The sequence below is a fragment of the Pinus tabuliformis genome, chromosome 6 (assembly GCF_031772625.1).
Source record: "Pinus tabuliformis cultivar Carrire ecotype Pingquan chromosome 6, CPIR1, whole genome shotgun sequence".
NCBI classification, from domain to species: domain Eukaryota; kingdom Viridiplantae; phylum Streptophyta; class Pinopsida; order Pinales; family Pinaceae; genus Pinus; species Pinus tabuliformis.
The window spans coordinates 332,663,698-332,675,766 of NC_142292.1; the positions used below are offsets into that span (position 1 = coordinate 332,663,698).

Sequence of the window (12,069 nt, forward strand, 5' to 3'; positions counted from 1 at the left end):
CAAAAGAATCATGGGCTACACTTGATGAAGAGAAGACATTAGAATCGGAGATTGAGAAAGTCCCTCATGTTTACCATCAAATCCTCCATGTGTTCAAGAGAATATTCAACAAAAAGAGGAAGATTTGAATGTCATGGTAGAAGAAAACATGAAGAATGATTCAGATGAGTAAGAAAACCAAGTGCATCAAAGCTATATTGAGCTTTGGTTCCAAAAATTCAACAAGATGGAGCATCACGCTCTTCTTCATCAATGCTTGATATCGTCAAAGTCAAAGAATTTGGTCTCTAAAATTCATGTACAAGTCGGAGCATATATTTCGAGCCTACATATGAGTTTATATGTCATCTTGATTTTCACATGGCTACATTGGAAGAATTCCTATACGTGAAAGAGATTTTGTTTTTCCAAGTAGAGTAGAATAGAGAAAAAAAAAAAAAAAAATGGAAAAAGAGAGAAAAAAAGAGAGGAAAAGAATAAAATATAAGGGAAAACCTCTTTTGAGGCGCCCAAGATTAGGTCACTGATTGAAACCTCCTTGAGGTGATTAGTGGGTTGGAAAGAAAAAAAGGAAAAAAGGAAAAGGTCCTAGGTGAAAGCCTCCTTTGAGGTGCTTAGGCAAACCTACTAATTGAAAACCTCATTGAGGCAACTAGTAGGCCTAGGAAAAAAACGAAAAAATGAAAAATGGAAAAGGAAAAAAATTACTTTCTCAACGTATCTCTCTTTGATGAATACCGATGTTTTCCGACTTTTGCAAGCAACAAGAACAATTTAGCGCCAAAAGAAAAAAAATTGATCAAAAATCTAGTCAAAGGAAGTCAAACTTGGGATTTCTCCTTCTTTGCCCAGATTCTCCAACAAGACCAAGGCCATTTCAATCCATCACCCTTATCTATTTCCAACATCCACTCGTCATTTCCAAGCCTTTCCCATTCATTTTTCCTCGTTTTCTTAAAATGCTACACGAAGGTTATGTTTTGCTACAAGAAGCCAAAATACACAGGGCAGGAATTATTCTTACCATATCTCGGAAAAAGTGCATCCATTAGTAGATATTTTTCATGTGGATATGCATATGGATGATGGTAACAGGTCAAGCAATGTCAACAAATTTCAATGCACACTTTTCAAAAAATTGGCCTCCATCACCTACAACCATTTTTATTTTTATTTTATATTCATGCGTCTAATGGATAAGATATTTGATGAGGAGGTGAATAAGGATGATAGTAACATGCCCAAAACATTTCAGGTCAATCCAGTCTACCGTTTGAGAGATATGGATAAAGAAATTATGCTACACGAGACTGCCATGACATGTTGCAGGAGCAACCGGAAGTGATATAAGAGGTAGGTCCAATTGGAGAAAGAGGTTAAAAGGTCATGTATTATTTAGGAAATGTTGAGAGAGGTCTAGTAGCATCACCTTAATCACCCATCCAGTCTATCTAGCCAAAAGTCAGCTTCAATTTTCACTCTGCCATACATGAAAAGAACACATAAAAGCTTTGGTTTCATTTTTTCCACCACCTACACCACTTCATGATTTTAACCAGAATATTCAGATAAAAATTTTAACAAACGATTAAATAGAAGCATAGAAAATGAATTGCTTATTTTTTAGCATCAACAAAATGATCAACTTAGTTGATGGTGGTGAACTAGCTCATTCAGAGTCTTGTAATTTCTCAAGTGCAATGAAAACATTTTTTCCTAAGCCCACACACATCACATATTGTTGTCAAGCAACATTCACAATGTTCCTTTATTTTCCTAATTATGAAATACATTGAAGAGAATGATTCCCCACTAATTTTCCTAGAGCATGAAAACAAGGTTGTATGTGGAGGGAAATTCTCCAAAACAAGAAAATATGAAAATTCCTAATTAAAACAACATTGTGAGGAATCACATACTATCAATGAGTGCATTAAACATTAATAATTTTGGTTGGAGGTACGGTAGGTTGTCAATACTCCCATTTAAAATGATTGTTGTATTTCTCATTGAACCCATTAGACATAGTTATATGATGCGGAAAAGAAATAACATTGTAAACATTTGCCTCTTATGTCACCAACCCATCACATGGATAACGAGTGACACCCAGGGAAGTATATCCTCTGCGTCTTTTTTATTTAGATTTGGAACGTATTCTTTAGATGGGATAGTAGTTCTCCAATCCCTTGTGTACTTCCATTAATGTATGGAAACATGTAATGTCTTTTGGTTTGTTGTTTTCTTTCAGGTTTATGGCCTTTTCAAGAATCAAAACAGAAATAATCCACTAAAGTCATTGTAAAAAAGAGAATTCATTTGACAATATGTATATGGCTCAAGAAGGATGACGGGCTCTTGAATAAAGACTTAGATAACTATAATTGAATTCTTTTGGATGATGGGTTCTTAAATAAAGACTTAGATAACTATAATTGAATATATGAAAACGATGCTCACATCTTGGAACCCTGGAAGCTTGAAATTGAGATCCGTTAACATTCAACTTCATTTTAAGTATAACTACTTACATATTTTGAGATGTAAAATCACACCGCCGATATTTATTTTTTCATACTCTTACAAAAATTACAGTCTTCTTTTAAGAAACAACCAATAAAAAGTCAAATTTTTCTACCTAAAATTAATGACACTGCCCATGCATATTAATAAGATTAATATTTTAAATTTATAAAAACTAATAGAAGTTTTATATGTATTTTTTGGAAAGGTGGGGAGGAAGTTGATTCATATAAATATTTTGGAATGGACATTTATTATAAAGTCAACTAGTGTTATAGCATTGCGAAAATGATAAATGGATGTAGGAAATTTAGTATAACTTTTGAAACTTTTGGATGTAGGATAAGAAAAATGTCCACTTTAAGATTTTTATTATACATATTAATTTATATAGATATAATTTTTGGGGATGCACTATCTTTAGATAGTCATAGAAAACGATAAAGTAGATGAAAAATAATTATGACTTTCTCTTTGAAAAAGACTCCCCTAAGTGCCACCTTGCACTACTATGGACCTTTAAGACTCCCCTAAGTGTCACCTTGCACCACTATGCACCTTTAGATTTAATGTTAGATGATTGAACAATAGTCCGCCCTCAGATTATAGTCATTTAATAAATAATAATAATTTTAAGTTAATAATCAATTAACAATAACTATCTCTCCAAACCTATATGACCAAGAGCATGTTGGCATCATGGAAAAAGCTTTTTTGGGAGAAGCTTTCTTTGAGGTTTTTAATGTTAGTTTTCATACTGTTGCTCAAAATTGGTAGAGGCTCATTCAGCTAGATATACTTAGATTTTGCTCTGGTATTTGTTTTATATAATTAGATTTTTCTCTCGTTATTTTTTTTCTTATTTAAAGAGTAACTAACTCCATATCCTTAGAATTGTAAAATATGTATTTCCTAGCGGAGGTTGAAGGTTGGCTGAAAATCACCAAATCACGGGTTTTAAGAAATTGTTTGGCCATCTCAAAAGAAGAAACCACAATAGTGGGAACAAAGTCTAAGAATAGAAAGAAAATAGGGCCATATTTCTCAGCAAGATCTTTCAGATCACAGTGAGAAAGCAATATAAATTGCTACAAATTTCCGATCACAAGGCATGGAAAGAGTCCTCGAGGAAATCTAGCGTTATTTCTTCTCTTGTTTAATAACCATTTGAAGAGCAAAGATAAGACTAAACCAACAAATTAGGAAAATTCATAATGCACACACTCTTAGTAGGAGCTACACTGCATGGTTGGAAGGAAGGGAGAAGCATTTACTATTTAAAGCTGCCATGGGACTCACAGAGCTTTTTTGAGCCAGATAAAAAGAAGAAAATATGATGACAATTTGAAATAATTTGTTCAATAATTTGGTAATTTGGTTCGAAAAAATATTTGGAATCCCACTGTATAAATATTTTATCGCCTAAAAGAATTATTTGTGGTGCGGGTCTAGTCCACTTCCCAATAGGCGGCTCTCCCACTTCTGACAAGGAAGCTTGTGCTTCTTCATCCTTTCTTTCTATGATGGTAAGAATGGTCCTCACGAAAAAAAGTGTTTTAGTTTAAAAAAATTGATGTCATCTTCAAATTTGATTGGAGGTTTTTGTGGAAATTTAATATTATTTTATTTAACAAAACATGATTATCTATGAACTTTACAACGAAAATTTAGCTAAATAAAACTAAATTTTTGAAAATATACCTTAAAATTAATTTATTATATATTTAATTAATCATATTTCACAAACATACTCATTCAAAACTCTGGTTAAGCCACCAAAATCAAAATAAGGTTATGCTTCTTATTAAAAAAAAATAATTCTAAAAGAGAATAGCTTAATTACTTCCTTTCTCAACAATAAACTTTGGACAATTCTTTCTTTATCAACATTAATGGTAACAGTACATAAACTTATTCTTTCCTTTACGGTTCTCCTTTTGAAAATTTGACCTTTCTTAATTATCTTTTAACTTGTAGGTTTTGAGAAGAATAACGTTCATATGTCCTCTCAAATTACATAGTAATTCAACATCATTTTTCCTTGATCTCTTTCTTGAGTAAGCAAAGCGTAGATCGATTTAAGCTTAGATCAGGTAGTATCAACAATATTCTGTAATACAAGGTAGGAATACTTTCCAAAAAATTAACAATATCTTCATCGCAAAGCTGAACAACACATGCTGCCTTCCTTTGCAGAGAAACTGTGTTTGACTATACTAACGCTTTTGGATCTTAGACATTCATGGTGATGGACAGAAATATATTTTGTAAAGTAAGTTCAGAGGCTATTTCCTTATTGTCATCGTAAAAGTGAAGCAATAATGTCCTCATTATGTTAACCATTTAATTTATGTGTTGAATTAATTTATATAGAAAATGATTATATTTGTAATTTAATTAATATGATTAATTCAAGAAATATCCACCAATTTAACCTTGACCGGCTAAGTGGTATCCAAGTCTGTGTAGACAATAATTAAAAAATACGCTCAATATCATAAATTAATAGAAATTTTGCTGTCAACGCCATGAAATTTTCAATCTGCATGCTTACCCCAATAAGCAGTCTAGAGTAAATAGATGGGGCTCTGAAAATGCAGGTCGGCCAAGATCAAAGTGACAGCGGCCGTGAACTATAAACCAAAGCAAAGGTGTAAAGTCCGCTTAATTAATTTCGTGGACAGATCGCTAAAGAAAATGTAGATATAGTTAGCATAACATATAGTCTCTTTTCATTTATGCTCTTTTTTCAATGCTATCGATTTATTGTGTTTCTTTTGCAACATCTAGTGCAATTGCTAGTTTAATAATTTACAATTTCAAAAATAAGGAAAATACACAATGTCATATCTTTCTTACCTTTCCCCCATTGAGAGTATGACTATGATCATGTACTTGATTTCCTTTGCAACATGTGGTGCAATTGCTAGTTTAATAACTTACAATTTCAAAAATAACAAAAATACACAATGTCATATCCTTCTCACCTTTCCCCCATTGAGAGTATGACTATGATCATGTACTTGATTTATAGAAACAAGTTAAATAAAATAAAAGACAAGATATTTCCTAGAAATTCTTCAACTCTAACCAAAGTCATATTCACATTAAGTGGGAATGGCATAAAGATGACCAATTTTAACTAACTCATTAGAAACAAAAAAATAAATCAATTTACAAAATAAAAATATTATTACTTCTAAATTTAAGTAAAAAATGTAATTTGATCCAGAGTTAGAGGGAAAAACAAAATTAAAGTATTACAATGTCCTTATTAACCCTAATCTAGAAAATCAAATCCATCACATTGTTTTAAAGAGAATCAATGTTGCTAAAATAAGAACAAACTCTCATAAGTTTGATTCTAAAAGTTAAATTTTGGACAATTCCTAAAACATCATGGATGGAAAAATTTGTCAACTTTGTGATGGTAAGAGGTTTGAAAATGACATTTTTTTTTAAATGATTAATATATACCTAAATTATATTTTAATTTCAAAAGATTTTAGCCGAACAACTTTCCTAATCTTTTAAATTAGTGAAACTATTATAACTTTGAAACACCTCTCTTAATATTTAATTCTTTACTAATACATAAAAAAACCTTTGCCTTCCTAATATCCCATAAATTAAATTCAATGAATAAATTATTATTATATTATTATCCAATTTCAAGGACAAGGGACTCATCTCAGTGCAACGGTACTCTAAACCCCTCTTTGAGGGCCAAGGCATACATACTCTAACCCATACTCTAACCCCCTATTTGACTACTAAGGCATACATACTCTAACCCCCTCTTTGAGAGCTAAGGCATACATACTCTAACCCATACTGTAACCCCCTATTTGACTGCTAAGGCATACATACTCTAACCTCCTCTTTGAGAGCTAAGGAATACATACTCTAACCCATACACTAACCCCCTATTTCCCCCTCAGTAGTTTAACCCCCTCTTTGAGGGCTAAGGCATACATACTCTAACTCTAACCCACTATTTGACTGCTAAGGTATACATACTCTAACCCTCTTTGATTTTGAACCTATGACTTCTTAAGAGGAAACAAATGCTCTTAACCATTAGACCCACTCATGTTGTATTAACCTCATCATAGTCATAAATCATAAGTAAATATTCACCATCATCATTGTACAAACATCATTACATACTCTAACGCCCTCTGATTTTGAACCTTTGACCTCTTAAGAGGAAATAAATGCTCTTAACCATTAGACCCAATCAAATTGTATTAAACTCATCATAGTCATAAATCATAAGTAAATGTTCACCATTATCATTGTACAAACATCATTATTATCATATACCACCTATTAGATCTTACTTTCATAGTGTTTTCCTTTTTCTTTTTATTTTCTTTCCACATCTATTAACCCCTATAATTTTGAACGTATAACCTCTTAAAATGAAACAAATGCACTTAACTATTAATCCCACTCAAACTATATTAACCCATCATAATCATAAATTATAAATAAATATTCACCATCATCATTTTTCACACATTATTATTATTATATATTACCTATTAGATCCTAGTTTCATGGTGTTTTCCCTTTTTTTCATTTTATTTCCATAGCTGCTTCATACCTCCGTTGTTAAAATAGATCTTTGATCATGTAATTGACGATATCTCCTCATAAAGGAGCGAGGACAGGGATTTTCCGCTGAAAGAATCTGTAACGGAAGGCAAAATACTGAAGAAAATCTCAACACAGCGTATTCCTAGTCCACCACAATGTTAGTTCGGAGGCTCTTTTTAATGAAATTCCAACTCCGTGTTATTCATATTTAAAAATTTGTGCCACTCGCTTAATTAATTGTTTTTTTCAAGGGGTGATACGATATTTATATATGATTATATTGTTATACATTAATCCATAGTTTCAGGGGACCAAAATCTTCGCTCACATGACCATGGTGTACGCGCCAACCATGTTCTAGCCTGTGTTTTTTTTAAAGGTGGTGACTGATCTCTGTTTATTTTTGCACCCAGACCGTCCTGCTTAATTGTTAAGTGTGCCGATTCAGATTCAAATTAATAAGAGGTGTACCCCCCAACCATATTCTAGCCTGTTTCTTAAAAGGCGGTGACTAACCATATTTTAGCACCCAACTTGCAGTCATGTTAAGCAGATAGATCGTTAAAGCAGAAGCACGGAACACACCAACCAAACGGTTCAATTTTCCAGAAGGAATTAACAAACTCTTTTTTTCATAAATTTCAAAACTTGCAAAATATCAGTAATTCATTTTTTTATATTTTGTAATGTGCAGTAGTTTGATTTGTTTATGGGTTAAGAGAATAGAGTATATATATTTTTATAAATTTCAGTAATTAAATTATTGTGTTAGGTAGATAGTTAATTTGATGTTTGATTTGGTATGAATTTAAATTATTATTTTTATAATATTTGTGTATGTAGTTTTAGGAGGATAGTTTTAGTGATTGGGAGGATAGTTTGTTTATAATATATGTATATGTAGTTTTAAGATGATAGTTTTAGTGATTGGGAGTATAGTTTGTTTAATTTGTTCTCATTTATTTAATTGAGAGTAGGGTTTGTTTTCTCATTTAACCAAGTTCAATTCCAAGATATATCTTTACCAGTTTAAAATAAGACTATAATCTATAGCTAATCTAAATTACAAAATTGCTTCGTGACGTGGACCTAATCCAGATTACAAAATATATATATATATATATTTCAACGAAAGAAATCTTTCTATAGTGAGAATGTTTATAATGGATGAGCTCATAGATATATTCACTTAAGAGTTTCCAGTATAGTTTGTTTAATTTGTTCTCATTTATTTAATTGACAGTAAGGTTTGTTTTCTCATTTAACCAAGTTCAATTCCAAGATATATCTTTAGCAGCTTAAAATAAGACTATAATCTATAACTAATCTAAATTACAAAATTACTTTCTGATGTGGACCTAATCCTGATTACTATATATATATTTCAAAGAAAGAAATCTTTCTATAGTGAGAATATTCATAATAAATTAACTTATAAATATATTCCCTTAAGAATTTATAGAGATCGAAACTATTACGACAATATTCATTAACTCATCTAGTCACTTGCAAAAATTTAAATCTAAATAAAAAAGCAATCGTTATGATCAACCACTCTAAATAACCCTAATTAATAAAAAATATATATATTAAAAAAATAATTAAAAATATATCACTCCTATAATATAATATATGATTAGAATTTTATGATATTTTAACGCAATCCATATCATCAAATTGAATGACATACTGCGTCAGACTAAATGAGGAAAACGGCAATGCAGAGAATATTTGAAAGGGATAAGAAATTCGCTAAATGGTTAACATTCTGCAATGCAGAGAATATTTGAAAGGGATAAGAAAATCGCTAAATGGCTAACATTCTGCAGAAATGGAGGCATGTGGCCTCATCCATCGAAATAGACAAAACAACTGGCTGATCCGTTTTGCGCAGCGTCATCCTCATTGCATTTATTTATGTAAACATTTTGCATTACAGCTTCTAGAATCTTTCAAAACCTATAAAATATCATCGTCCAACTAGGCGACAACTGTCTGCCTCCAACAAACTATATGTAATTTTGTATCTTCCTGGAATGGATTCGGTGCAGTCGGAAGGCTTTGGTATTCATCAGAAATGGTGCGGCCACCCCATGATGTCACTTTTCGAAACAAATTACAGAAAATACTGAATAAAGACAAATAATTAAATTCCGTTTAACTAATACATAATATGGTTTTTTTTGGCTGGCATTTAGTTACATAATTTTCAAAAAATTATGATTTTTTGTTTTTCAAAATATAAATAAATTTAAAATCTCAAAAATACTGAATAAAGACAAATAATTAAATTCCGTTTAATACATGATATGGTTTTTTTGATGGAATTTAGTTATATAATTTTCAAAAAATTATGATTTTTTGTTTTTCAAAATATAAATAAATTTAAAATCTCTAAAAATATCTAGAATTACTTAAATTTTATGATGATGATGATGGTGGTTAACGTCGTCGCAAAACAATGGTCTATCAGATCTAAAGAAACAAATTATTTATTTTCATTTAAGATTTTATTTCTATACTCAAAAAGCTTGGAGAGAACCCTCCGGACCTCACTATAATTCATTGTAAAAGGCTAAGGTCAGTATTGTAACAAAGATTGTGAAACTGAGATGTAATGTGGTTGTACGCCGGGCACTCTAAGAGAAAGTGGTTTTCATCCTCAATGTTCCTATTCTCACATATATGGCAGATCCTTTCCATCCATGGCATTTTAGGAACTGCCCAACCACCTGTTTCACTAAATTAAACATCTTAAACTTACAAATTTAAAATCTTAAAATCTAAATTTTAGTAATAATTATAAAATCAATATACTAAATCATTTTTTCATTAAACTATATTAACTATGAAACATTACCATTAAGAACTGATATGATATTTGTTGGAACAAGTGTATACAGTATTTCATTATCTAGAAATCCAGATCAGATACATAATGACATTGAACCAGTCAAATGCGAAACAAGTACTACCACTGCTTCTACAACAACATTTACTTCATTGATGTTCAATATTGCTCCGATCCTACAATGGATTGAATTAAATATATATCAAACTATCATAATATTGGCAAACTGGCCATGCCATACAAACCAAAGTAAGAGACAAGCCCTAAAACACTCGGCTACAGTAAAACCCTATATAAAATAGTTCCTAGATCTTTTAAGATGAGTTTCTTGATTTATTTTCTCACTCTGAAATACTAAAGTGCCATCAAATAGCTTACAGACAGGTCTGAGCGAGTAAGAAAGAATCACCCACATGGTTAGATGTGATGCCCTCCTTTCTGTTCAAATTTAAGCCCCGATATCCTCTTAGGCCAGTGCAGTTTTTCCCTGGGGGGGCTCACTCTGCACACAATGAACGCTGAATCCAAATCCGGAGGAAAGAAAAAGAAACCTTGGGGAAGAGATGAAGTGCTCCTCCTCGGCTTTACTCTAGGTTTTCTCGGCGCAAGAGGACAATTAACAACTTTGGGTATCTTGTTCTCCTTTGAGTTTGGCGTTTTGCAGCCATCTTGATCTTCCATAGCCAGTAGCTCATTCTCCACTGTAACTTCAACCATATCCTGCAGACTATCATTCTTCTGCTGCTCGTGCGAACATGACATCTTGGTTCTCGGATCAGGGCGGCCTGTGACAATCGGTTTCAATAGCGGGAACACCATGTCCTCAATATCGAATGAATCGTCGACTTTCCTTTTGCTAGCAGTTGTTGGATTGACAGTAAGATCAGAACTCATCCCCGTGATTTCAATTATAACATGAACTCCAATACCATTAGGTTGATCCCACTTGCCTGAACCAGAATCCCTTTACAGATTTGAACAAAGAAGTCAGTATATCAATCAAAGAATCATCTGTAAAAAGCAAGATTACTTTGAAATTACAAATTTACATATAATATAGTAATCTATTTTGAAAGTAGTAGCTAAGCCAGACACCAAATTAGTATATAAAATCTCTTCGAAACATGAAATTGCTCCCTGATTGAAATCTACTGGATAAACCACTCAATCTACAGTCTGAAAGTATAGCCTAGAGATTGTGTTCTGAGCAGGCAATCAGGTCAAGAATAGGGGAGGAAGTGGAAGGCGAATATAGCCCACCATGTGATTAAGTCAATCAGCTATGGCTGATCGTGAGACCAATTGAACAGAAATGGAATCAGAGGACAATGAGCTCAGCAACCAATAATATCATGTCGCATAAAAGCTGCTTTAATGAGGGATATTTGGGACCAAGTCCAACGGACAATAAGAAGAGCTTACGAACTCGTGAAACATGCCAGTGTGGCGTGTGAAATGTAGACTGGTTGGTGAGGAATGGGGAATCAGGATTGAGAAGAATAGGAGGAATTACAGCAACAGCAACGGGGAATAAACCCTAATTTTTTCCTGAGCCATTCATGCAGTCAGTCAACTCTGAAATGATTCCAAAAACCGTTCAAAGATAACGATAACCTATACCAGTCAGAAAACGATGTGCAATAATCCGACAATCCAACCATTGTAATAGTAATTTATTAAATTCCCATCTCTGTCCCTTGTTCTTGGTCACCGTACTCTATGCATTTAATACTTGCAAGTTCGTCAGGTGTAGGGTTGTTCTCCATTCTGAAAGATACTGAATTTCACTTTTGTAGTGTGATTTCCATGGATCCACATAAGTGGAGAATATTCATTGCATTTCTTTGCATTGATGCACCATTCAATCAGAAAGCCTTGCACCTTTTCGAAGTGCCTTTTAGAGGTTAGGTAAGGGGTGTTCCATTTTTCCGAGACACTAAAGTGAGTTTTTTCAAGGCATTACAGTGATGGGTTTGCTTTACAGAACATTAAATTGATTGGTTTTGTCATTGCCATGGTTTTTGTGGAGACCACTAAAATCACAGGGCATTTTTTTTTCCCAGCAACGTTGAAGTGAAAGGTTTTTCTGGAGA

General features: G+C 32.5%; 1 protein-coding gene across 1 annotated transcript; it reads right to left on the minus strand.

Moving 5' to 3' along the window:
• Positions 1-10,126: 10,126 nt before the first annotated feature.
• LOC149258660 (uncharacterized) lies at positions 10,127-11,372 on the minus strand. The gene is made up of 2 exons (XM_089372441.1): positions 11,237-11,372; positions 10,127-10,940 (listed from the first exon to the last, which is right to left on the minus strand). Exon 2 carries the CDS (start codon positions 10,868-10,870, stop codon positions 10,394-10,396), a length of 477 nt encoding a protein of 158 aa, XP_089228567.1. The 5' UTR covers positions 10,871-10,940; positions 11,237-11,372; the 3' UTR covers positions 10,127-10,393.
• Positions 11,373-12,069: the final 697 nt, after the last annotated feature.

Coding starts and splice junctions, on each gene's coding strand:
- LOC149258660 (XM_089372441.1), bottom strand. CDS start 10,870: ATGAGTTCTGATCTTACTGTCAATCCAACAACTGCTAGCAAAAGGAAA.